The sequence below is a fragment of the Rhinolophus sinicus genome, chromosome 2, assembly GCF_057876585.1.
Source record: "Rhinolophus sinicus isolate RSI-liver-muscle chromosome 2, RSI-T2T, whole genome shotgun sequence".
NCBI classification, from domain to species: Eukaryota; Metazoa; Chordata; class Mammalia; order Chiroptera; family Rhinolophidae; genus Rhinolophus; species Rhinolophus sinicus.
The window spans coordinates 173,180,452-173,208,004 of NC_142502.1; the positions used below are offsets into that span (position 1 = coordinate 173,180,452).

General features: G+C 46.5%; 1 protein-coding gene across 1 annotated transcript in view; it reads right to left on the reverse strand.

Moving 5' to 3' along the window:
* Positions 1 to 7,997: 7,997 nt before the first annotated feature.
* Positions 7,998 to 27,553, reverse strand: part of DPYSL5 (dihydropyrimidinase like 5) — a 78,650-nt gene continuing 59,094 nt past the window's right edge. Inside the window, exons 7-13 of the mRNA XM_019735333.3 lie at positions 26,755 to 26,830; positions 25,514 to 25,670; positions 21,077 to 21,218; positions 19,757 to 19,899; positions 17,749 to 17,956; positions 13,046 to 13,214; positions 7,998 to 10,958 (exon numbers count right to left, since the gene is read on the reverse strand). Of these exons, the coding sequence (XP_019590892.1) occupies positions 10,873 to 10,958; positions 13,046 to 13,214; positions 17,749 to 17,956; positions 19,757 to 19,899; positions 21,077 to 21,218; positions 25,514 to 25,670; positions 26,755 to 26,830 (981 nt within the window). The 3' untranslated portion in view covers positions 7,998 to 10,872. The remainder of the gene's footprint in view (positions 10,959 to 13,045; positions 13,215 to 17,748; positions 17,957 to 19,756; positions 19,900 to 21,076; positions 21,219 to 25,513; positions 25,671 to 26,754; positions 26,831 to 27,553) is intronic.

Genomic DNA, 27,553 nt, shown 5'->3' on the forward strand with positions numbered 1-27,553 from the left:
GCATGAAATGCATACCATTTCCTATGACCTCTCTGGTTACTTTCTGAGGTTGGTATCACTTCCATTTTCACAATAAACAGCAGAGGCCCAGAGAGGTTAACTCACTTGCCCAAGGTTAACACACAGCTAGTGAACAGCAGAAACAGGGGTTGAACCTAAAGCCAACACCAAAATCCAAACTTCTTCCATTATCCCATGCTTCCTACATTTTCTGTCCTACAATTATTTTGTCAATATGCCTTTTCCCCAAACGAATCTCTAAATGCAGGAGCTGCACTTGATTCATTTTTGTAGTACGTAACACATGCTTAGCAGATATTCCATCAACATACATTACATAAAAGGCGGAAAACTCATGTAAGTAAATCTAAACCAGAGTTTCTAGATAAATACAAGATGTCGAGTTAAATTTAAATTTCAGATAATCAACAAATAATTTTTTAGTATAACTATGACACAGACAATATTTGAGACATATCTATACTAAAAATACTAAAAATTATTTGTTATCTGAAATTCAAATTTAATAGAGCATCCTTTATTTTTATTTGCTAAAGTTGACAAACTTTACCTAAACCCTGAGATTAGCCTTGGAAGGGACAACTTACCCAGGGTTCTCCAAGTAGGAGAAGGGCTGCTATGGTCTCTTCCTCATACTCAAAGCTGAACTGATTCTGAGCTGCTCTGGGGGCTGGGATTGAGGCCATGGTAACCTAGACCATCTACCTTTCTTGGGTCTTCCCTGTTCACCTAAATTAGGTCAGCTGCGGCATCATTTAGCCAAGGTAGCCACTGATGGGCTTAAAGCGCCATCTGGAGGCCTTTATGGGTAGTGCTGTGGTCAGGAGCCATCTCATGAATCCAGGACTTGGGAGAGCAAAGAAAGGCCAAACAAGGCAGAGACAGGGTAGAAGAGGAGGCCAATCTGAAGACCGGCAGGGGAAGATATACACTCCTGGCATTTTCAATTTACAGCTGCTGCTCTGACCGCCTGGGAACTGAAGGCGTTCACTCTCCAAAGGAGGTCATTGCTTGGGGCTTCACTTTCCCAGGACCCTCTGCCTCAACAGCTGTTCTTTGCTGGTCGCCAGGCCTTGCAGTTGGCTGCACCATTTTACATTCCCACCAACAGTGTATGACGGTTCCAATTTTCCATGTGCTCGCTAACCCTCCCTTGTTATTATCTGATTTTTTATTATAACCATCCTAGGGTGTGTGAAGTAAAATCTCAATGTGGCTTTGATTTGCATCTTCCTAATGACTAATAATGTTGAGCTTCTTTTCATGTGCTTATTGGCTATTTGTATACTTTCTTGAGAGAAACGTCTATTCAGATCTTTTGCCCATTTTTAATTGAGTTATTTATCTTTTTATTATTGAGTCATAAGTTATTACAAATTCCTTATCACATCTATGATTTGCAAATATGTTCCTCCATTCTGTGAGCTGTCACTTCACTTTCCTGATAGTGTCCTTTGAAGCACAAATGTTTTTAATTTTGATGAAGTCAAACGGATCTATTTTCTCTTTTGTTGATCATGTTTGTTTTTTTCTGTCTTATCTATGAATTCATTGCCAAATCCAAAGTCTTGAAGATTTACCCCTATTTTTTTTTCTTCTGAGTTTTATAGTTTTAGTTTTCACATGTAAGTCTTTGATCCATTTTGAATTAATTTTTATATATGGTGTGAGGTAAAGTTCCAATTTTATTCATTTGCATGTGGATATCCAGTTGTCCATAAGCCATTTGTCAAAAAACACTATTTCCCCCCATTAAATCATCTTGGCATCTTGGTCAAAAAATGAGTTGACCAATAGACACTTGGGTATTTTTTATGGATTCTCAACTCTATTCAATTAATCTATATGCCCACCCTTCTGCTAGTACTGCATGGCACTGTCTTGATTACTGTTGCTTCATAGCAGCTTTTAAAATCAGGAACTATGATCCCTTCAACTTTATTCATTTATCTCTCTCTTCAGTCTTGGGGGCAGCAGTTTGAACTGTGTCCTCCTCTTATGGATCCAAGAATCATAGTTGCTTTGTCAGTCTATTCAGCTTTTTACTCGTTGTTAGGATGGAGTAGCGACTCCCAAACTCCTTACATGCAGAATGGGAAACCACCAAATGCATTTTATTGTATACCTGTTACACCCAAAGGAAAGCATTTGAATTGAGAAGAAGAAAAAAAAAAGATACAACCTTAGTATTTTACTGGAAAAATGTGACCTTTTACAGATGTATATTTTTTCACTCCTTCAAATAGTTTTTTCGAGTTTTGTTTATAACCATAATGTCTACTCTCCTTTCCCCAACTGAGTATCATGAGGTCTTCTTTCCCCTCTCTGGGTATTAAGAAGTCCCCCTCCTCTACTGGTCATAAGGCAATTCCTGGAGAAGGTCTTAGTTTACACCCATGGATATAAGAAAGCCTATACTTTTGATTGGTAAGGAATTCAGATGTGACAGTCATTAAGTTGCCACTTGGTGAGAGCTTAACCTTCTGCCTTCCTGCATACAGAGTCTCAGTAAATAACAAAACTTAATTTTAAATTCTGCATCTGTGGTCTTTTATTTTCCTGCAACATTTTAACATAGTTGTGGCAGGATGTGGCACAACATGGACCCTGATGATGGTGGCATAGGATTGCCAGATGAGGCCTGAGCATACACATGGCAGGACCCATTGATATCTTACTTTCCAGGCATCACCCTTACCTCCCCTCTGTTGCCAGGGGATGCTATGGTTCAGCTCCATCTCTGGGGTGTTTTTAGTTCAGAAAGCTTTGCACATAAGGTAGGCATCATAAACTGAGTTACCTTTCCCACCTCTTAAAATTTTCCCACATTATTTCTTAAAATGATTGAAGGTCCTGTTTTCACCCAACCAGCAGTTCTCAATGGTGCTCTTGACAGTCTGGGTTGGACAATTCTTTATTGTGTGTGTGTGGTGGGGGGGCTGTTGTATGCACTGTACGATGTTAAGCAGCATCCCTGACTTCTACCCACCAGATTCTAGTAGCACCCCCTCTCCTAGTTTTGACAACCAAAAATTGTGTCTAGACATTGCCAAATATCTTGTGGGGGACAAAATCGTCCCTGGTTAAAAACCACTGTGACTTAATGGGTTATTTTAGCTCAAGGATTTGGAAGGGAGCCCCCACCTCTGCTCAGATCATGTTGAAAACATAATGAACCCCAATTCATTGAATTTGTTTTAAAAATGGAACTGCCAGAGCAGAGATGTCCAAAATTACAATTTCATCTTGATAGTTCCTGTGACCGTGATGCCAGACGAAGGTGTGATAGCTATGAAAACGTGAGAGTTACAAAGAAAAGGCAAAATTCTTTCATAGCTTCTCAGACAGATACCCAGGAGAAATTACGAAACCATCTTCTGGACAGCAAGTAAAGACTATGAAGTGCTCCCAAAGCACAAGCTCAAACCCTCACAACTTTGAGAAGATACCAGCCCTGACTGTCCACCAGACCACATTGGGATAAATTTACTTATGAAAGCCTGGCCACCGGAAAACAGAGTGTCTGAATAAACCTTAGCAACCCCCTCACGTGGCATCTGGTCCTAAAACACCCTTGATGGTGCCTCCATATCTCTCCTTCTGTGGACACCAGGCATTCTTCTGTTGGACAACCGCGAGACAGAAACAGGCCCTCGAAGCCCTGCCACTGAAGTCTCCTTTCCCTTGGGGCTCAAAATGACCTGATCTTCCCCTAAAGACATTGTTCCCAGAAGTTGTGGCTCCCACGTCAGTCAAGGGATGGAAGGCTAACCTCAGGAGAAGACCAGTTTACTGAAAAGAACCCCTCCAGTGTCTTGAAACTTGGTGTTTTTAGGAAGTGATCAAAAGGGAACAACTCCCTTCAAAGTAAGCGGAGATAGCAAAACTTCAGAGCATAGTTCAAAACCAAGACTTCGAATAGAGCAGGAAACACTGAATAGACTAGGAAATTTAAATATGCATAACTGTAAGCAACTGTTTTTCTTTGAGGTGATGTTTGATTTACAGGTGAAGGATCTGTTTCCCCCAAAGGGGTTTGGAGGGCTATAATTCACATAACATGTTGTTGATCTATAGAAAGAAAAATAGTGTTCAGGAATCTCAGGGTTGAGGGAATGATTGTTTACTTTTACTAGTAAACGTGAAGAATTTGCATTTTGAGGAAAATAGTCAACACATTTTTGTCATTCAAATTGGAAAGATAATATGACAGCCTGAGTGTATTTGTGTATAGCTAAAAACTATAAAAATTAAAAAGTTGGTGTTATGGAGTGAGTATAAAAATATCGTGTGTGTGTGTGTGTGTGTGTGTGTGTGTGTATAAATGCCTAAATTTTGACCCATGAGTCAAGAGGATTTTAGATAAAACCTCAAGAGGATTTTAGACAAAACCTGTGTTTACATATTTCTTCTTAATCATGTGGCATTCTAAGATACTGGTATTTTCTTGCTCTCCCATAAACAAATTAAAGATTTTACAACTGATAATGAATTTTTAAAAAAATCCTAACTGTGAGAGTCATTTAGCAAACATCTGCAAAATTTAGTACAATACATAGTATATGTAGTCATTAAGGAAGTTGCATATTGCAAAAAAGGGAGCTTGTAGCTCATACAAGAGAACGATGTAAATTTAAAAACGATACCAGACTTCAGCTAGGTGATCAAGGTCAACATCAATAGTGATAAGTCGCTGATAGTATATACCCTGAATGTGATGTGATAAAAAGGGCATTTTACTTCTGTGGTCTTCCTCCCCAAAATCCATTAACACAAGCCTAACCATTTTCTTTTCTTTTTCTTTTTTTTTTTGAGAAAAACATAAAATAAATCCCAATTGAGGGACAGTCTACGAAATACCTGACCAATACGCCTCAAAGCTATCAGGGTCATTAAAAACAAGGAAAGTCTGAGAAACTCACAGCTAAAAGGAGCCCAAGGACACATGCTGACTAAATGTATTGTGGTGTCCTGGATGGGATCCTGGAACAGAAAAAGGACATTAGGGAAAAACTAAGGACATCTGAATAAAGTATGGATTTTAGTTAATGAGACTGTAACAATATTGGTACATTAATTGTAACAAATACACCACATTAATCTAAGATATTCATTATACTACATTATGATATATATTATATAAGATATATAATAAGATATATTATAAAATATATATATAATTATATGACATTAATTATAAGATATTAATTATAGGGGAAACTGGGTATGGGGTATGTGGGAACTCTCTCTGTACTACCTTTTAATTTTTCTATCAATCAAAAACTGTTTTGAAAATTAAATTAAAAAAAATTAAAACTTTTAAAAAAAGAAAGCTATACAAGGAAACCTTAAAATACAAAGGATCTAATTTATGCAAAAAAATTTTAGAGGAGGCAGAATTCATTCGGCCAGAACTCATGTATAAATCTTGCACTGATAACTGTGCAGTTTTGTAGACGGACCAGATAGTGGCAAAGTGAAAATTTGGTACATAGCTTTGGAGATTTGAGCCACTTGAGTGGGGCTAGTAAGCAGCCCTTCCTCTAATCCTCTAAGAGCCAGCTTGCCATCGAGATAAGACTCGTAGCCAAAACCCAGTGAGAACTTAGACGTGGCAGAAGTATAGAATTGCAAAACTAAAGATTTTAAAGAACCAAAACAATAGTGTTAACATTTTTGTATTAAGAGAGAATCTGCACATATTTGGTATTTTTTGTATTAGCAAAAGAAAATTTTGGTATATTAGAGTGAGCACCTCATAGCTAATTTAAAATGTGTCACTTAAGACTTAGGACTTTTAAGTTGAAATCTTACTAAGTTTGTTTAGCAGCAAAACATCCAATAAACCTCTAAGCTCACTATATTTATAAGATTAATTTATTAGATTGGTAATAATTATTTGGTACTCAGGAAAGGTACTTAAAAAGGAAATAGAATTTTAAGTGTAGTTTAAAATGTAAGGTATTCAATAAAGTTTATAAATGGGATCCAAGTCCCCTTAAAAGTAAATGATAAAATTTGGTGGACTTACAACGTTTAATGGAATAATAAGATCTATAAGCTAAACTGAAAAACTTAAGTGTCCCCAGGCCTTCATCCCTGTGCTGCGTCCACAGCCACTGAGACATGAAGCCTCCAGCAGCTGTGTGGAGACTCAGGGTTTGTCACAGGAAACCCTTGTCTCCACCCAATCCAGACCCATTTTCCTCATTTCCCACCATGCCCTGTCCCTCATCTTTCAGTGATAGAATAGTTTTAACTCCTGGACAGGCATATTAATAGCCTAATGAATATATAGGCACATAAGGTGACCATGTAATATGTTGTCCAAACCAGGACATATTTAAACGTGAGAGGGGGTACTATTAATAATTTTTCTAGAGCAATAGACTTAAACCAGGATTGTCCTAGGCAAATCAAGATTCCTCTAGTTATAAATGTGTGGTTTGTAAATACACCAGGGGAAAAAAGTGAAGAACTCAGCTTTCATTGTAAGACAGTACCAAGTGTCAACAACATGTTAGATCCTTTAATGGTTTACTGGAAAAATACTAAGAGCCCTTCAAATGTGTCATCAGTAACACTGTAAAATAGCCTTCTATTAAGCTAAGACTATAGTCTACCCTCCCCCTGTATCATGAGGTTTCTTCCTCCCTGGGGTGTCATAAGATCTCCTCCTCCACCAACTACAAGGTAATTCTTAGTGTTAGATTGTACCTGTATATAAAAGTCAACCTGTAATTCTCAGTGAAGAAATTGAGGGTGATGTTTGCCTATGTGCTGGCTGGTTCAGGTTTCTCCAGGTGTAGATTCTTATAATCAGTCAAGCCTTATTTTACTGAGTCTGTGGTCTTTTATTTTTCCACAATTACATACATACATACACGCATACGTACAAAGGCATCTAGTCTTCCTGGGTATCATTTATTTTTTCTTTATAAACCGCCTGATACCATGCTAAAGGTGTGGCCATGTCATCTTCCATCCAAACGCTTACAATGGAATCAAATTCTGGGGTGCTCCCATGTTATGGGAGAATAGGGTAACATGGGCACTTTGGCCCAGTACCATCCTACGGACTCATCATCCTGAAAATCAAGTAATGGTGTTTCCATCTGGCTCAGAAACCCCACCAGAGCTCGTAAACATAGCCAAGTTCTTTGCCATAACTGCAGTGCTTTGGGTATTTCTTTGGGTCACAGCCTGTCTTATTTGCAGAAGGGTTACTTATGTGATGAGAGCTGGGAAAGTTCTCCCCCGGCTGCCAACTATTACCCCACACTACCTAAAATTCCCTCATTAGGATTTTGTCCTCTGGGGCTAAGAAATAAGCACAAGTGACCCCATAGTACTGGAAGCAACAATTTCATTCACCCACTCTTCAGCGTGGAAGTGCTCGATCAGAGAGAAGGCAGAGGAGTCTTGATGCAGGTGGGTGAGGTTTGGGGGTACAGTGGGCCAATCCAAATGGTGAGGTTCTCGAGAAGCCAGAGAACAGGCCTGCAGATCTTTCAAAGACACACTGGCCTTGGGACGGCCTTCTGTGATTTTATAAGGCTAAGGGTTCCACTGTGTGAAGGGGGAAGGATGCTATGGGTTTCCAAAATGGTGGCCAAGAGAATAGGTGACAAAGGATAGGTAGGGAAAGCCTGTTTCTCCCCTTTTATATCTAATGCTTCCCCCTAATTATCCCTTTCAGGTAACTCAGCAACCTCCTGGCACCACAAACCCTGGTTTTGTTCCCGTCAGGAGAGGACTGACTGCTAGCTGTTGGGCCACTGACGCTGCCATCTCTCAACATTTTATATGGATACTCTGCTCAGGCCTCCCAGTAAGCTGCCACCTGCCACCCACCACCCACCACAGGTGAAGAAGCAAAGCTGAGTTTTCTTAGCAACGTCAGCTTCACCCCACTACTATAGAAGCGGTCCCCTGCCAAACCGCCTCTTCTTTAAAGAAACACAACTGAGACCAAGTGAGAAGTAGCTACAGTTTAATACAAACCTGCACCAGAACACAATGTGTCGGGCTGTTTTGTGTTTGCCTCAAACGGGTGGCCAAAGCACAGGACATGGGTTGTCGTGGGGGTGACACAATGTTAGCACCATGACTTTTACAGTGAGGGAGTCACTTGGGTGCTGGAGGCTCCATCCCGACCCCAGGCTGTGCCTGCTCCCTGGGCAGCTGGAGGGGGTTTGGGTTTCTGCGTGGTTCTGTGGTTTCTGGGTCAGTGTTGGAAAAGCCCTCATCACGCCATTGGCTTGACAGAGAGACCTACCGTGGACTCCTAGCACTACACACACGCACACACACACGCACACACAGTAGCACAATTTTCTGGTAACTTAACCTCACAAACCTAGAGAGCAGCTAAGGCAAGAACAACAGTATTTATTCAGCAAGTACAAGACCGGTTTGAGAGCTGCATTCAGTGCAACCAGAGACCCTATTCATTCCAACCAGGAGCCAGCGGGGCTGATGGAGCTGGCTGGAACTCTGCACAGGGGCAAAGAGCGGGTGGGCTGACCGTTCATTTGGTTCCTTGAATCTCCTTCTGATTTTCATCTAGAAGCTCCTGGGCAAGGGTGGGGTCTATGTAAGGATCAGGGGTGGATGAAGTGAAAGGCCTACGGTGGACCACTCCAAGGGTGGTCTCCCAGAGCCACAGACCGTGCACCTCTCGGGCGGAGGCACTCAGAGAAGGTAAAGCTTTCCTAGCCCAAGCAGGGATGCTCTGTCCGTGGGCCACCACCACTGCTTGGCTCTTTGGCATCTGCCCAAGGCCCATGACCCAGCAAGGGCTGAAAAGGGATCAAGATGATGTACATTGTACCAAAGGGTCAGTGTCATGGTTCCCTAGGCCCAGATCCCTACCCACTGAACCCACGGCTGCCACCCTCCAGGAGTGCCTTTGCTGCCTCTGCTCCCTGGGTTACCGTTTCTGTCATCTCAGCCCCTAAATGAGGAAGATGAGCATGAAGGGATAAGGATGCAGAGGCAGCTCAAACCACATAGCAAACCCCCAACACGTAGCTAGTTCTGGCTCAAACGGTGAATATGCGTTACAAGAAAAATCTATCTACCTGTGCAAAATGAAGCAGACTGCCTATCAGGGGAGTAAGTCTTCTAATTGGTTAAATTGTAGGTGGGATCTACAAAGGAACATCACCCCACTCTTCCTTTCCACAGCTAGGGTAGATAGCCAAGCTCTTAAGGGTAGTCATAACACTTCTGGAGTCAGAAGGTCTAAACTTTCTGAGCCTCATCTTTGAAATGGGAGTGTAATACATGCTCAGTGGTCATGAGGAGCAATTGAGAGCTTGTATATGGAAGTGCTTTGAAAACATGAAACGCACGATAGAAACGTGCAAGGTATGACTACTAGCCCAAGAGTCCAGGAGCCATGCGTAGCCTGGGATGCTTAAACTGAATGTGCAACATGAAACCACTTCCCCGAGGGGAGGACAAGGCTTAACAAGGGCAGGTGGCTGGGTCACTGCCCAGCTCACTCAGGGTGGAGATTACCCAGCCTCTGGTATTTCCATGGAAATCAGGAGCTTCAGAGGCAGGGAGGGCCCCTGGACGTAGGAGGAGATGGAGGCCACAGCAGGTGAGGGCAGGGTGCTAACCACAGACCATAGCACCTGCACAGTGATGTGAGTACTACAGCCAGGTCCTGCCGGCCTGGTCTCCTTCCCTGCTGGCTGGCTAGCCTCCTCTCCCGAGGCCTGCTCCCCCCTCTCTTAGCAGGCGTCAGGCCTCTCGCCAATCACACAGGAGGAGCAGCTGGGCCTCTGTCCAGCAGGGGGAGTTTACAGGAAGCTGAGCACGTCAGCGCTGGGAGTGACCAGGGCCAGAGACCGGAAAGGCCACCCTACGGCCTAAAGGTCTTCGGAGCCAGCACCCTAGGCACCCTCTCAGAATGTAGGGAATTACACCAGGAGGGGAAGAGATGGGAAGAGGGCCTGGAACAAGGCCTGTGGCAGCCTGGAAGACTCCAGGTGGGGAGAAGAAGGGCCTATAAGCCCTGCAACCCCCACCCTCCACCCCTTCTGTGCCCTAGGCTGTCTGGTTGGTGTCGAGTGCAGCATCTCCTAAGGTCCACATCTATTCCTGTTTCTATGCTATGCTAGTGACACAAAGCACCGTTATTTTTCACAGGATGCACAAACAAGTCAAACCAAACCACTGCGCAAACCAAACGTGCAAAACAAAATCATGTACACGCGCCTGGCACCAGCCTCACACCCTGCCCAGCTAGCCCTTCTGGGCATGTGACTCCCAAAAGATAGGGGAGGGAGAAGAAGAAGCTGGCAAAGGGTGCAGAGCATCCCAACCACACCCACAGGGGCCAGAGGTGAGTCAGGAAAAACGGGATGGTCTGGGCGTGGCTGGGCAGCTAACACCTGTCTGACTTGAGAAAAGTGACCACAGGGCCGAAGGGGCGGGGGAAGGGAATCCTTTTAAAATACATCTGCTAAAGTGCTCTGGGCAACTGGCGGGTCAGCCAGGGACAGGGCACTCAAGTCTGGGCTTTCCCGAAGCCAGCACACGGAGGCAGGTGTGAGGGGAGGGGCTGGGCGGGCTCTATGCATAGTGTGGGCTTCCTGGGCCCCAGGAGGCCAGGGCAGGAAAGGACTGCAGCAGGAGGAACACATCTCAAAGTGCCTGTTAGGGTCGGCTCGAAACACAGTGAATCACGTGTCAGACATGGCGAGGGCTCCCCGGGTCCTGTGGCCCCTCAGGTGGTGAGCTGCCCAGCCCAGCCTCTCCTGCCCCTGCAGCTTCGGCCGGAGGGTGTGCGGGCTGGTGGCAGCGGTGCATCCTCATTTGGGGGGCTGGTCAGTGCCTTTACCAAATGCCGCTTGACCTGCCTCCAGGGGGAGCGAGGATCCGAGCTGAGGCTCGCTTTGGAACATGGTCATCAATCTGAGAACCTGCAGGGAAGGAAGCAGAGGGTGAGCTGCTCTTGCCTGTATCATAAAAGCACAGCCACCTCTTCTGGTGGAGGCTGTTAGGCTCTCCCTGTGTATGATCTGTTTTAATCCTCACAACAACTCCTTCCTATTTTACAGATCATGGAAGTAACTTGCCTAGTGTTACACAACATGTAAGTGGCAGAACCTGGATTTGAACCTGTCTTCCTGATTCAGAGCCTCCATGATTTATTGCCCTACTATGCCCCCTTTACTGTTCCCAAGCCTGGACATACATGGGCTTTTGTACATTTGTCTCAGTCAGTACAAGAGAGAAGGGAGGGGGCTCTATTCATTTGGAAAATCAAAGAAGTACACCCCAAAGAACCCCACATCTTGAAATCCCAAGACTTAGAAAAGGAGGCCTGGTGCCCCAGGCAGTGCAGTGGGACAGTCTTTAGCTTGTCCATCTAAGACAGACAAGGTTTGGGGCAGAGGGACAGTGGGAGGCTGCCTGATGTTTGCTGAGTCTGAGAGGCGTTCTGCTTGGTCTTGGCTCTGCTCCAAGACTTGGGTGGGTGCAGAAGCCAATGGCCAGCAGGGTCCACCACTCTGGAGGCCTTGCCCTTCTGGTGGGGCTGGCTGCTGCAGGAAGGGCCATGCCCAGGCAGCCTTGGGCATTCATACCTCCTGGATGGGCAAAGCTGAGTGCCCATGAACACTCCACACCATGGATCCCTTCCTGACTCCCTGAACTCTGGTCCAGTGGCCCTCAAGGCGGGGGAGTGGTTATTGCTAATAAGATTAGCTCTGAGAGGAAGGGGAGAGTGGTGGAGAGGACCCCTCCCCACAGGCTATCAGCTCCTCAAACAGGAACCACAAGACTTCTGCCTGGAGCTGCCCCCAGCACACAGCTGAGCACAGCGGACTGACGCTCAGCAGGCAGCCCTGTTCTCTTGGCGTCGCTCTGGTTTAGCCCACTGCCTCTCGGGTTAAGACAGTGTGTGTGTGGGTCTCATCTCTCCCTATAAACACCACTGTGGCGTCAGATAACCGGCCTTTCACTACAAAGCAGAAAGCTGTGGGCAAGGAGGACTTCACCAAGATCCCGCATGGAGTGAGTGGCGTGCAGGACCGCATGAGCATCACCTGGGGGAGAGGAGTGGTATGTTCTCGGGAGCCCCTCCCCACGCTAGTGCTAGTAAGAGTTTTCACCCTTAGGAGGTTTGGGTCAACCACAGCTCCTTGTTTCACTCAAAAATGAAAACAGAAAAGTCTTTTTCCCCACGATCAGATCTGGATGTTGCTCCTCTCTGGGCCCCAGCATAGCCCTCGCAGAGCACATACTAGGTTTGCACCTGGGCTAGGCCTGAAGGCTGTTCAGAGAGGCACGGCCTCGCCCGCTCAAGTGCTCTGAGTTTCCAACAAAGCCGCCTGCAGGACCAGCATCCTACAGCCTCTGTTTGTCCTCCTCCGAGGGTTGCCATTTATTCAGCAACGACCCCCGTACCTTTAATGGCTGCAAAAACACGTGGGATACAAAAAGTTGTTGACAATAAAATCCCTGAGGATACACAATGCATATATTATATGTAATACAATTCCTGGCAAAAAAAAAAAAGGGTGACAGGGGCAAACGTGGGGGCAAGGTGAGGGAGGAGAGAGTAAGGGAAATACCAGGTCTTTCAGAGAGGCTGGCAAGGAGCAGGTACATGGAGAGGGTAATGGTGCAGTCCCACGTAGCAGAGAGGGTTAATCCTTCTGAGCTTGGATCATGTCTGGGGCACCTACTATGTGCAGGGCCCTCAAGATGTTTCAAGGGAAGAAAATATCTGAGTTAGCAACCATGGGGAGACTTTCCCACAGGCCAAGGCCTGTAAGAATGGTGCCCAGGGATCGGGAGAGCCCTCCTGGCCCCCTAATATTTGTGTGTCTTTAGGAGGGGACCTAGCACTCATCACCAGATATGCAATAGGGGAGGGAGGAAGATGAAGGGAAAAACAGCATAAACCCCATTGCCCGGCTGGACCTCCTGGCCCCTTGGCCCTCCTCCTGCCACCCCACCGTGGTGGAGATGCAAGACCGGTCCTAGAGGCGCTTGCTCTTACCAGAGAGGCTGAAGCTGGATTCATGAAGGTCCCTCATGCCCCCATGTCGGGTAACAGGCCGGGTAGGAGTGTCTGCGAGTGGCGTTCCCATCTCTTTTTTCCCAGGATGCACAACGACAGCTACATCCCCCAGGTAGGGAGTGCGGTCCACTCCCTTAACCTTTAAGGTCTAGTGAAGGATGGAGAAGGAGAAAAAGGGAAAAGATGACGCCATCATCAGCCCAGACACCACCACCGCCATCAGAGCCTCCTCGATGGCTGACAGGACCCTAGACACTGCCATTCTGCTTGGGACCCAAATTATTGTGACAAAGTCTTCCTAAACCTTGACCACAGGGGATGGAGAATTCTTTTCTTGTACCTCCTGAGTGTGTGTGTGTGTGTGTGTGTGTGTGCACGCACACCCATGCACATGTGCATAGAGGAGATACCCACTGGCTCCCCTTAATTATGGTGGAATCCTTTCTAAGGTAGTAGGTAGACTTCTGAGATATTCAACCTTAGAGGGCACCCCTCACATGAGATCAAATAATATACATAAAGCTCTTAGAACTGCTCTGGCACATGGCAAGTGACACGTAAGTACCAGCAACTATTACTATTGCACAGGTCATTGAAGGGTGCTTAGTCATATTAAAAGGTGCTATTGTGAGGAGGAAGAGTATTGGTGTGCACGAGGTCTGAAGGAGGAGCACAGATACTCTCCACCCCAGGCACTCATCAGGGACATAACCTCAATCTCCTTGTTGCTTGATGCTTATTGAAAATCTTGTTCAGAGACATGACATGGGTGATTTCTTGAAGGCTCTCCGGTCTACATATGTCTTTGTGTTCTGCAACAACAGGTCTGTATGTAGTTCAGCTCAGCCCTTGGAATGTCAGACCTGGTTTGAACTGCTTTGGCCTGTGCCAGGCTGCACTTTGGCATCTGGCTTTTGGTGGCAGGGGTCCCAGGAGTGAAGGGCACAGGTCCTGGGTAAATCTTAGTGAGTGACCTTGGCTGGCCACAGCTCCCGGCTTTATTGCTTCCTGGCTTTATTTGTGGGGCACCATCCCAGAGCTGCCCTTTTCCCAGAGGCCCATGCTTTTTAGAGAAACCTCATTTATAGTTTTTGGAAAATGAGTTTTTTGATACTTTTCTTTTTCTGCATACCCTAATTCTGCTGCATAAGGGCTGTAACAGAGAACAGGGAATAACAGTGGCTTTTTCTTGAGGACCTGACATTGTCATGTTGTCATTATAACCAACTTAGATAAAGGGACTCTGGGTTGAATTTCTATCAATCCTGGAAGCTGGCGCTCCTGCCCCGTGGCTGGCTCTGCTGTGAACTGGTACCTAGCTGACATTTTTATGAGGGTGGCTTTTAGAAGGGCTTGAAACACTTTCTCTGATCTCTTTTGACCCTATTTCCTGACTAAAATATCTTTTTTTGGGAAGGCCACAGAACTGTTGTTAGATATTGTTTTTTATTCCTTCAAATTGAGATAAAATTCACAGACCATAAAATTCATCATTTTAAAGTATACAATTCAGTGGTGTTTAGTATATTCACAATGTTGTGCCACCATCACCACCATCTAATTCCAACACATTTTCATTACCCCCCCCCCAAAAAAAAGCCCCATACCCATGAGCAGTTACTCCCATTCTCCCCCCCCACACCTCTAAGCAACCACTAATCTATTTTCTGTCTATGGATTTGCTCCTTCTGGACATTCCATAAAAATGGAATCATATACTGTGTGGTCTTTTGTGACAATTGTTTCACTTAGCATATTTTTAAGGTTCACTTATGTTGGATATAGCATATATTAGTACTCCACTCCGTTTTATGGCTGAGTAACCCATTGTATGGATAGATCGATAGACCACATTTTGTTTATCTGTTCAACAGCGATGGATATTTGGGATGCTTCCACTTTTGGGCTCTCATGAATAATGCTGCCACGAATATTCATGTATAAGCTTTTGTGTAGACATATATTTTCATTTCTCTTGAGTATATACCTGAGAGTGGAACTGCTGGGTCATTTGGTAACCAACTTTTTGGGAACTGCCAAACTTTTCCAAAGTGACTGCACCATTTTACATTCCTTCCAGGAATGAATGAGGGTCTTAATCTCTCCACATTCTCCCCAACACATTATGTTCCATTTTCTTTTTAGAAATTATAGCCACCCTTTGTCAGATATTCTTGTGTGAATGCATTGCTCTTATAGCTCTTTCTGGCACGTCCTCCAGGGGCCTCCTGCCATTGTCCATATCTGGGAAGTATCGTGGAGACAGGACCATTCGCCTACCTGAGACTGTGAGTTTTCTTCGGACTGAACACTGTGATAACTAAAGTCATGCTTTTTTCAGGTAACCCAAGTCTGCTCCCCCACATCAGACTTGTCTTTGGGTTTCTCTGTTGGCCTTTGGGAGAGAAGGATCTTTAGTTATTCCACACATGGAAGGCTTGCCAGCAGAGTTGATCTTTTGGGTTAATATGCTGTTTACTCTTACGCTTTTGCTAATTGCTTTCAAGTATCAGTTTTATGTGCCCTCACTTCATCAAGACTGGGAAGGACCCAAGCAATGGCACTACCTCAAGGCCCCCAAGCCTGCAAATCGAGAGGGACTCAGAGGTCACAGACATGCTCACATTTCCCTCTTGTTCCTTTGGGAACTCAGGACGCCCTCTTTGCCTGATCCTTTAAAATGCTATCTGGTAATCAAAGATGGACAATGGAAACCAGAATTATCTGACTCTAGTTTTCCCCTCGTCTCATCACACACTCTCTGTCAGCACAGGAGAGCTGGACCACAGTTTGTAAAAGACACTTGTGGTTCTTGTGAATGAACTTGTGACAGAGGGCCTCTTCTGAAGACCATGCTCAGGGCGAAATGAAATCCTGGTTAGGGGGCCTGCAGAATGCATGAAGGCCAGCCTGCCCACCATGCCCCCTGATGGGACCTTCCTTCCTTTGTGTCCTCGGGTCATCCTAGGGCTGGGGCTCACAGGCCAGCAAGAGGGAAGGATGTTTAGAGAACAGGTGGGAGGGCAAAGGCTATAATAGCTACTCCTGAAAGTCTTTGGGTGGTTCAAGGAGGAAACAAGGGTGGGAACAAGTAGGGGAGGCCTGAGGAACTGAGTCTAGGAGCTTGGCTTTTGCATGAAGGATTAGAGAACAAAGATAATAAGAAAGTTTGGATGAAGGAGAGGTCATGTGATCACTTGATGGAAAGTGTGCCAAGACAGAGGTAGCTCTTAAAAGGCCTATTCCTGCGATATTATTAAGCAGATGTAGAGCTCAGTAATATAGCAGCTGAGTGTGTTTTCAGTCAAGGTCCTTTAAATCTCTGGTCCCCTGCTGGAAGCCAGCGCTGGTCATGAGTAGAGAACATGAGACCTGGGAATGGGAAACTGACGCTGATCTGGGAGAGTGATCACAATACAGGGGTGAGGTGGGGGTGGAGAGGTCACCTGGGAGGGGCCCAGAAAATGCCCCCCAACCCTGAGCTACTACTTGGGGACTCTGGCTAAAACACAGACTATTTTACTGGGTCTCCGTCCCTGGATAGTGAAGTAGCTGACTGCCAAGGCCAGACTTTGCTGTTTTCCTGATTCACCCAGAAACCTTCACTGCTCGTACCTCCAGAACACTGCTGTGTATAGAGGACTGGTATGTACTGGGCAAAAGGAATAAACAAATGGGACACGGGAGAAGCTGGGGGAGGAAATTAAGAAACATTTTTTAAAAAGGATCGATATCTCTTAAGTGCGCCATGGTTTCCCAGAGCCTGGGCAGGAGCGAGCTCTTAGACCCAGTGAGGGCTGCGACTCCCAGGCCCTCGGTTGTGATATATGAGTATCTAAGAACACTCACCCTTTCTAGACAGCATCTGGAAATAGCTAGGCAGGAGCATTTTGAAGCCACAGTAATATTGTATTAGGCCAGAGAATGGGGAGGGATAACAGCAAGATGCTTTCAACAAGCAACGATCAGTTTGTTAGATTTGTTCTTTACTGATGGCTTGGAACCTCCACCCAGAGGCCGGGGACAGCAGTTCCCAGCATCCGGAGCTATCAAAAAGGATCCAGGCCAGATTGTCTAGGGCAGCTTTCAAACATAAGGCTGGACATCAATCTCAAGCAATAAGGGATAGCCAGCCCTCTTTTGGGTAAATGTGTCTACCCAGGGGAGTGGAGCCCCTGGGGATGAGATGGAGCCCAAAGCTTTAGTGAACGCCCAGGGTGCTTATGGAATCTGAGGACTGGCTGCAACCATGAGATTTGAATTATTCCAGACCTGGCCTGACCACTTCGGTGTGGGGGCACCCAGACTCAGCAAAGCCCACTCAGCCTACTGCAGTCACAGGGAAGGGGTAGGCTTCAGAGAAAAGAGCAACTCCAGGCACATACGGTAGCCCAGGCCAAACCAGGAGCCCCTTGCCCTGAGGGATGTCAAGAATCCTCCTAGAGACCAGACGTCAGGACAGCTGTGAACACCTCACAGTATTCCCTCAGCTCCAGGGGAGTTGGGGACCCTTCCCAACACATTTTACTTTGTGCTTCTTTCCTTCCCAAAGTGACCATTCCAGGCAATAGGATTCAGTAGGAAAATAGAGTGAGAACATCTTTGAGATTTAAAAGTCATATGAGATGCCTGATAAGGGGCTTCAACCTCTTCCCACACATCTTCCCCTTCCTTCATCTTACCTTTTCTCTCTGGACCAACTTCTTGTAGACAGTGTCTGGGAAGGACCTCAGGGGACAGAACTTGCCGGTGCCCTCAGCGCACATGAAGACACCATTCTCATACACGACCCGCCCCCGGCTGATGGTGACCAGTGGCACGCCATGGCAGCGCATGTTCTCGTACAGGTTGAAGTCTCCTCCCTGCACCTGGGTGCTGGCTGAGATGGTCCTAGTGGGGAGGTAATGGTGGGAGAAAAATCTCTGAGAAGAGGTAAAGATACCACAGCTCAGTGGGAAGGGGTGATGCTCAATGGAAGGGAAAATGTTCAGTGGGGAAGGGAAGATGCTCAGTGGGAGAGGTGATGCTCAGTGGGAAGGGAGGATACTCGGTGGGAAGGGGTGATGCTCAATGGGGAGGGGTGATGCTCAGGGGGGAGGGGTGATGCTCAGGGGGGAGGGGTGATGCTCAGGGGGGAGGGGTGATGCTCAATGGGGAGGGGTGATGCTCAGGGGGGAGGGGTGATGCTCAGGGGGAAGGGAAGATACTCATTGGGGAGGGGTGATGCTCAATGGGGAGGGGTGATGCTCAGGGGGGAGGGGTGATGCTCAATGGAGAGGGGTGATGCTCAATGGGAAGGGAAGATGTTCAGTGGGGAGGGGTGATGCTCAATGGGGAGGGGTGATGCTCAGTGGGGAGGGGTGATGCTCAATAGGAAGGGAAGAGGCTCAGTGGGAAGGAATGATCACCTTCCCACTGGTTGTTGCAGGCTGAATTGTGTCCCCCCAGATTTACATGTTGAAGTCCTCACCTCTAATATCAGAGTGTGCCTCTGCTTGGAGACAGGGACCTTAAAGAGCTAATTGAAGTAAAATGAGGTCATGTGGGTGGACCCTAGTCCAATCTGACTGGTGTCCTTGTAAGAGGAAATTGAGACACCAGACATGTACACACACAGAGGAAAGACCATGTGAAGCCAATGGGAGAAGATGACTATATATAAGTCAAGCAGAGAGGCCTCCGAATGAAACCTGCTGACACACCTTGATCTTGGACTTGTAGCCTCCAGAACTGTGAGAAACTAGATTTCTATTGTTTAGGCCCCTCTGGCTGTGGTATTTTTAAAAGCAGCCCTAACAAACTAGTACACTGGGCTAAACTCGAGGGGTCCTTCTGCCAATAGCAATCAGAAACAGTCAGACCTACCCCAGCAACAGGGACCAGCCCCTGGTGTCAGGATGCAGAACAGGGCGTCTCAAGGGCCCAAACGGAGAAAACAGAGTGGGGACCCTGGCACAGAAGGGGGTGGTTGTGTGCACGGTGGACTTTCTTTGCTTTCCAACTTTTTATCTTTAGCATCCCAGCACGTTTTTGTCTATCTTGTTCCTTGCTAGCTTGTGCAATTAGAAAAGTGCCAGCAGGCAGTGGGCCTTAACAAATATTTGTTGACTGAATGAAATTTAATAATAAAAGACGATTCGTGTCTCCCCTGCCCAAATCTACAAGTAAAAACGATGCTCTACATCCTGTGGCATGATCACTCCTGACACACTTCATTTTAGTCACTCATCTTGTGTTCATCAATGCTGTATGTGTCAAGCGCTGTGTTCAAGGTACCACACCCTCAGGGAGAGAAGCAGAGGGTGGAAGAGCCTGGAACTGAGTGTCAGGATATCTGTCCGTTTCAGCCACTTATTGGCTATGGGATGTGAGGAGTCCCTCTACTCTCTGGTCTTAGTGTCTTCAATAGTAAAATGGAAAGACGAACTCCAGGCTCGAGTGCTTCTTGGGGCTGTGAGTCAAATCAAATGAGATAACTGATGTGAAGCAGCTTTGAAACACTGTAAAGTGCTGCGTAGGTGGAGCTGTTCATTGTGCCCGGACTATGGGAGGCCCCTCAAGTATTGAATACACCTCAGGGTCATACTTCTCTAGCTAGAAGGAGTGCAGAGATGATATGCTTTCGGAATTCTGTAATACAAGTTCCTTAAAATCCCAAGTCCCTTAGCCCCTGAGACTAGCAGGCTTTACTTTGTGGCTTCGGGGTCCCACACCACCACATCAGCGTCAGCTCCCGGGATGACGCGGCCCTTGCGGGGATACAGGTTGAGAATCTTCGCTGCGTTGGAACTGGTGACGGCCACAAAACGGTTCTCATCCATCTTTCCTCCAACCTGAAACATTGCAGAAGTGTTACGTCATCCAGGCCCCGTATGTGTGCCTGCAACCCCTGGTCACCCTTGACCCTGGCGTGTGGCCTTTTAGTTTGTCAAAATGATGGCACTGAGGTGGACACTGCTTCAGACGAGCCAACTGACTTGGTGATTCCTGGTGCTTGCTTACGCCTTTCTCCTTCATCCAACAATGGTGAGTGGGCCCTTATTCCAAAAGGTTGCCGAGCTGGTGGAAATCTACCTCCTGATTGTAAAACCAGCTCTGCTCCTGTGCCCACTATGGATGGGTCAGGAGGCTCCCTCATCCACAGACAGACATATCCTGGAAAAGGATCTTATTGCGCTATCCACCTACCCACCCATAAGAGAGAGCACTGTGGACTCTTTTAGGGATTCCTGAGCCACCTCATGGGTCCTCACTGAGCTGGAGGCTTAGTCTTGAGGACGTCAAATCTCCTTGGGCTCAAACTCTATGTTGCATCTAAACCGTGATAGGTTAAGACCAAAAATACATATTCTTTATGGGGAGAACAGATGGTATTCAAATGAAGCCCCAGTCCCTATTTTTATTGAAAAGTAATTGGACAAAATAGATGAAAGCCTTAAAAATTTTTAATCCCTCAACCTAGAAATCAACTGCCTGGAATCTGTCCTTAAGAAATAATTAGAAATGCTGACATACACTCATGAACAATGAGGTCCTCTGCAGGACTATTTGTAAGTGCAAACATTTGAAACAGCTAAAAGTTCCAAACATCAGGAAAAAATTAACTGAAGTATGGTATTTCCACTAGAGGAAATATTATTTATCCATTAAAAGAGGTTTTTAAAGAATTTTTACTGATATAGGAAGACACTTAAAATATACAGTTTTATGAAAATAAGGATGAACCCAGTTATTAAAATAATGTATTAAGACATGCATAGAACTAGAAAGAAATATACCAAAACATTAATAGTTTAATTTCTTGGTATGGAATTATGGGAATTTTTTTTTCCTAATATTTTTCTGTATTTTTCCAAATTCCTATACTAGTCCTATTACCTTTCTGATCGTGGGGGAAAAAACCTTTCTGTTTTCATTTTTGAGTGAAACAAGGAGCTGTGGTTGACCCAAACCTCCTAAGGGTGAAAACTCTTCTAGGACTAGAGTGGGGAGGGGCTCCCGAGAACATACCACTCCTCTCTCCCAGATGACGCTCATGCGGTCCTGCACGCCACTCACTCCATGCGGGATCTTGGTGAAGTCCTCCTTGCCCATAGCTTTCTGCTTTGTAGTGAAAGGCCGGTGATCTGACGCCACGATGTTCAGAGTATCACTGCGAAGAGAGAAGGACGGATCCAGTAGAGGGAAGGAGGCACGGTCCGAGAGGGTGTGACAGGTACAGGGGAAAAAAACCTTTGCTTATGAACCAGACAAAGCTGATTTCAGTCTCAGCTCTGCCACTTAGTAGCTGTATGACCTTTAACGAGTTACTTAATCTGTGAGAACCTCAGTTTACTCATCAACAGAATGGGAATATGTGCTGAATATGGCACAGGCTGTCAGTGTCACAGGAGACGTTGAGTCTTTGGAATGCTAGCTGTTAAGAGTTACGATAATGGGCGGAGACAAAAACTGACTTAAGAGTTTAACTAAAGTGAGAGCGTGAAGGTAGTTTTACTACTACAGAATCATACGCAAACTCCCTTTCATCGCCCCTAACCCCCACCAGTCCCTGCTGGCAACAAGTATGTACTTGATAAAACACAAGTTCAATGTTAAGCTTTGAAAATAACTTGGAGCCATGGCTTTCCTTGGATGTGGGGCTCTAATGGCCAGGAAGGGGAAAGGAGGGACAAGACAGAAAAGAAATCTGTCTCAGTAAACCAGCAATGGTATGCAAGTCGGCTGGGTCCTCGCCCCTGCCATCCATGGCCATTGTCCTCAAATGGTTAGAGGCCAGCCTCCATGCCAGGCTGCAGGTGGCAAAGGCAGGGCCGTGCTCTCGAGGGGCTCTGGGCAAGCTAAGAACTTGGGGCAGAGACTTCAATGGTGTAAGAACAAACACAGCAGACCCTCTGCCTAATGAGGGAGGCAGACAGCTGGCCCGTGTTCAGAGATCTCTGCAGGCTCAGAGGTGGTGAGGAGCAGAGGGGAAAGATTGCCGATGTCATCCAGGCCAGGACGACCTCAGGAGGAAACACCCTAGGAGGGCAGGGAGGGGTCTGGCTGGAGCATGGGTGGTCATGTGGGAGAAGAGGACCACACGGTGGGGGCCCTGAGAGTCTAATTTTACTGGTAGGAGGCACCGAAGCCTTCTGAGTGCATGCGGGCCATCTATGATGCCACTTCAGAAGGGGAATCTGGGAGCTGAAGGCATTACGTCCCTTGGTGAAGAGGCGTACTCTTAAGGCTCTCAGATGTCCTGGGTCAGGCTGCCTAGACGGCTGTCTCCACTGGGGGCCTGAGGGCTCATCAGCCATAGCTCTTGTCTAATGACTAATATCCTTGAACAAATCCACAGCGAGATGACTTAGGTTTTCCTGTGGCATGGGCTGGTATCTCCCTGGGCCAAAGACACTCACTGCTCCGGGTGCTCTCAGAGCCTACAGAGGGACTCTTCCACAGAGCAGATGGTTTGTCCTGGGGTCCCCCAGGGCTCCCCACACTCCCCGGGCCTGCAGAACCCACCAGAGATGAACAGACTCTTTAATGTTTCACTTTCTCCTTAGGGTTCCCCCAGAGATCTGGGCTGGGCTCAGATCAGAGTCATGGGCTGAGGGCCAGGGACTCTGGGAGCAGCTGGCTCAACTCCCATTTTCTAACTGACAAGCCACACTGAGCACCCACCTTTCTAAAACAGGATCCTATACGGTTGGTGCCTCCTGGGCCGGTGTGAATGGGTGCGTCTGAGGTCTCCCAGTGCTGCCCAGAATCTGGGAGACACGAAACCTATCCCTACTCTTTCAAATTTAAAACATAACCAGCTTTGTTAAGTACTTTAAAATTTTACATGTTCAAATTAGAAAACTTCTGATCTCTTTAAGAAGTCAGATTTTAAATAAAGGTCAAATCCTTTCATTAATAGATTATCTTCGTTACCCTGATATATCCTAAGAAATCATATCCTAAAGCAGAATATTAGGAAGCAACTCATATTTTCTTATAGGAATCTGATAATTGGTGTCTGGGTTTTTAATTACGTGTTTTGCATAATATCAATTATCACCAACAATGAAATGGGTCATAAAAGCAAAATTACAGTAATCATAAATTCCTATAAAGAACTAAAATGTTAAAACTATGCTCCAAATTCTGTAAAATTGTACACATTTACTATATGCACTGATTAAAAAAGGGATTCAAACTATTCTCATAATAGTTCACATGAAATTACAATTCTATTTAAATGGATAGAATTTTTTTTAAATAATCTGACAAAATGAGTTAGATATAAAAACTTAAATTATTCAGTTAATAATACTTTCCCCCCTGCCTATCTGCATTTGTGTGGGTTTGGGCACTGTAATTTGGATGGGTTGGAGAATTCACTACCTTTTTATTCTTTCAGTAAATGTGTTTATGGCCAAGGTCAAAAAGCTTCTTTGACCTTGGAACCGAGCCCATATTATTTGTTCTTGATACTTGTTTGTTTTGTTGTGTTGATAATGATGGTTTTTCCCAAAGGAAAGCATTTTTAAAAGCAAAAGCTGGGGTGGCTGGTTAGCTCAGTTGGTTAGAGCACGGTGCTCTTAACAACAAGGTTGGCAGTTCGATCCCCACATGGGCCACTGTGAGCTGCGCCCTCCACAACTAGATTGAAACAACTACTTGACTTGGAGCTGATGGGCCCTGGAAAAACACACTTAAATAAATAAAAAGTTAAAAAAAAAAAAAGCAAAAGCTGATCTAGCATGTCTCCCTTCATCCTCTCTTATTCTCAATATATTTAAATCTGTTTACGAACTGCTGCTGCTCGGTATCACAGCAAAACTACAGGACAGAATATAATTACTGCCACTGTGCCACCTCCACCTCCAGGGGCCACATTCACCCCAGGACCCTATTGACTACACTCCGCTTATATCTGGAAAGCCCCACATCCCACACTGCTCTTTAGGGTGTTACCACATCAGGATGTGGAGTGGGAATATTCCAGTTGTTGGCAACCAGGGCTGAAAACTAAGGACATGGATAAAATAAGTGCCCCAGTATCTACAATTGGGGCTGGTCACTTTCCTCAACACCCCCCAGCCCAATCACCCTAGAAGAGGCACATCACCAACCCCAGGTCTGTAAAAGCAGAATACAGGGAAGGAGACTGAAGTGTGAGCAGCATGGAGAGTCCTGTAGTCTTTCCCCCTTCCTCTTTCATTCTCTCCCCCACCGGTCTACCCCAAGGTCAAGGAGGGGACATTTCAAGAGGTTCACCTGTGGAGATCAGCGGTGACGGCAGTGGGCATCAGAGGCAGGAGGTGGGCCTGCCTCTGAGCCTCTGGGTGAGGAGAGCCAGTGGGCTGGGGACAGCCTGGCCTCCCACCGTAGGGAATGGCAAAGCTTCCTCTGGGCCCCAGGCACTGCAGAAGGTTGCCAGGCTTACACTGCCTTGTCAGGGCCCTTGTTCACAGGGACACTGCTAGTTCTGGAAGCTGGGAAGGTGGAATCCATTTCCTACATCAGGGGATTGCGCGAGGTGGCGCAAGAGAGTCCACGCAGGGCACGTGCCCTGCACAAGGAGAGCCCCAAAGGCCAGTGACTTGTAGCCTAAGAAGCAGCAACAACTAATGCAGAAGTACAGCTATGTGCTTGGTATGGAGCAGAATCACCTCACCCCTTTATTCCTAGTCTTCACCCACCACCCATCCCTCAGCTGCGGGTGGGGAGGGGAAGAGACTGACTTCAACTGAATTGGACTTTAATAACCAAAAGGGAAGAGAAAGCAGTGGCCTCTACCCAAAATGTCACTAGACCAAAGAAAGAAGTTGCAAGCAGTTATTGGGACAAAACAAAATATTTTGTGTTTGCTTCCCACCAAATCCAGACTGTTCATAAACCATCTCCTTTAGATTTGGATCAAATGGGGGAAAAAGCAGTGTTAGAAAAAGTGAAGCTGGAGAAAAGGGGGTCTGGAGGGAGATGTGAGGAGAAAGGGCAGAAGAAAAAGGAGGAAGGGTAAAGAAAGAAGGAGAGAGGCATACACAAGGAGGGAAAACCACATGTGAAACAATGAGGAGAGGCAGAGGTAAAGAAAAAGAAGAGATAGAAAGGTCCACATATATTCTAGGATAAGTCAGAGGCCACATCCTACAGTTCCAGTCCTTAGGGTAAGACATCAATGTCCTTTGAAATTCTGAATAACCACTGTTCACAGTTTTATATATGCTCTTTACGCTGATACCTCAGCTCTCCCTCCAGATCAAGTGGTCATGGGGGTCCAATGGGATGACAATGATCTGTTGGGCTCTGGAGATAGTAACAAAAGCAAAACCATCCTTTGGGCACAATGAAATCAAACATAGGTCAGATGTGGGGCCTCTACATCACCTTCAGGATCTACAAGTTCCTGGCATGGCATGTATTATGGGTTAATGTTGTGCTATGGGGCCACGACGGTCCTCCTGAAACTCTTACTTGGCCAGCAGGCTCATGAGGTAGGTTGAGGTGTTGGTGTCCAGTCTCAGGGGAGGCACCGTGACATAGGCAGCCGCATGGGACCAGTCCTGGTGGTAGTAGTGTAAGCCTGTCAGGGTGGCATGCGCAGTGGTGGTCTCAGCCAGCACAACCTTCCCTGGAAGAAGAAGGGTCAAACCATAACTAGGAAGCCAGTGAACCTGAGAGCATTGGTCTGAGCCTCTCCTTTGACAGGTGATGGAGGTGAAATCAGAGCGAGGAAGGGACTCGCCCAGGCTCACTCAGATGTTTGAGGTCACAGCTGGGTTCAAGGCCAGAATGGTCGCTATCTGCACACTGACGCTAGGCAAGGAGAACTAAAGGACAAGGGCACCGAGGCAGGGCAGCACCAAACGGCACTTCAAGGAGCATGGTTTGGCTGGAGCACGGGCGCTGGCGGGAGGATGGAGGGCTGTGGGTGACCAGCTAAGGGGGCAGTCTGGGCTGTTTTCTGAACAGGCAGGTGATGGGAGCACCTGCAGGAGAATTGCTGGGGGTGGGATCCATACATAGCAGAGCTGGAGGGCAGGGAGATGGAGGTGGGATCCAGTCAGGAGGTGAGATCTAGAGGGCAGCATGGCAGGAAGGCTGGAAGCTCTTGTTCCTGATTTATATCCTCAGGTTTGTGACCGTGACTTACTGGCACCCTGAGCAGGGCGGGGACTACAAGCAAGTACAAAGCCTTCAGGTGTTGCCAGGTGCTCAGAAACAGTAGACATACAGGTGCCCGGGCTCATAGACAGGGTTCCAGGTGGCTGTAAGGGAAGTTAGGTCCACACACTGTTATTTCTCCAGGGACTTCCCAGGCATCCCCTGAAATGTCCTTTGGAACTGGTCCAGGATTTCATATTGGTTACCAAGGCAACCACTAGTAAAACCCAAGAGGCCAGAAAGATCCCAAATAACGAGTTGACTGAAAACTTGCAAAATTTTGCCAGATCCAGGAGCAGTGACAGACACTTCTGTAAAGCTGTCATGCAGACAAGTGTGCAGAGGAAAACATTCTGGTTCTAGCGGACTGAAGCCAGGCTAGTGCAGGGTGCTTCTGGGAACAGGAGAAGGGGAAGGGCAGGCTCAGGGCTGGGCCTCAGGCGCCAGGGCCGGAGCGCGCATGGAGCCGGTGGGCCCCATTGGGGATCCAATCCCACCACACACATGCCCTGTCCATCCCTGTTCCTTTGTTCTCCTTACAAAGGACTCACCTTGCATCTTAGCAGCTGCAATAACATCACCGGCCGAGATGCTGGACACGTTGACCAGGTAGATTGGACAGTGAGTCTAAACACGGAAACATAACAGGAAGGAGAGAGGATCAACCCCCAAAACCTAACACGCACCAACATAACCCCTGGTCAAATCAACCCTGGCCCCAACATCTCTCCCTGCATCGCTCAGCCCCCTCCTCAAGGTGACAATCTTATGCCAGGAGTGCAGAATTGGCAGCCAGAGCCACAAGCTGCAGGGGAACTTTGTGAAGCAAGGAGGGGTAAGCAGCGTCCAGCACCAGAGCCCATCAGGGGAACGTGGGGCAAGATGTCGAGAACTGAACCTCACATTTTCTACAAACTGACAAAAGCCTATTTATAACTTAAAACAAGGGACTACTTTAATTTCCTGCTCATGAATGACTTAGAGATAGTCATGTATTATATTCCATATCTAAAATTACAATGCCTGCCATCTGAGGGCTGCATTATCAGTAGACAGAATGTACCCTGGAGAAAAGAAAACACAAGGGCTTCAGGGTTCAGAGTCTACGCCAGACAAGACCAGACTTACAAATGGACACCTGGATTGCAATATCGATTATCTAGCTATTCCTCTACCGAGCCATGGTCCAGGGCCTAACTTCTCTGGACATATACTGGAGCTAAAAAACAGGAGCTGACGTTTTGTTGTTCAGATGCTTCCTTATTCTGGGGAAAGTTTCCATCAGGAAGTAACTGATAACATAACAATGGTTATGACAGTAAAACAATGTCCTTGTTCAGCCCCCAGCTT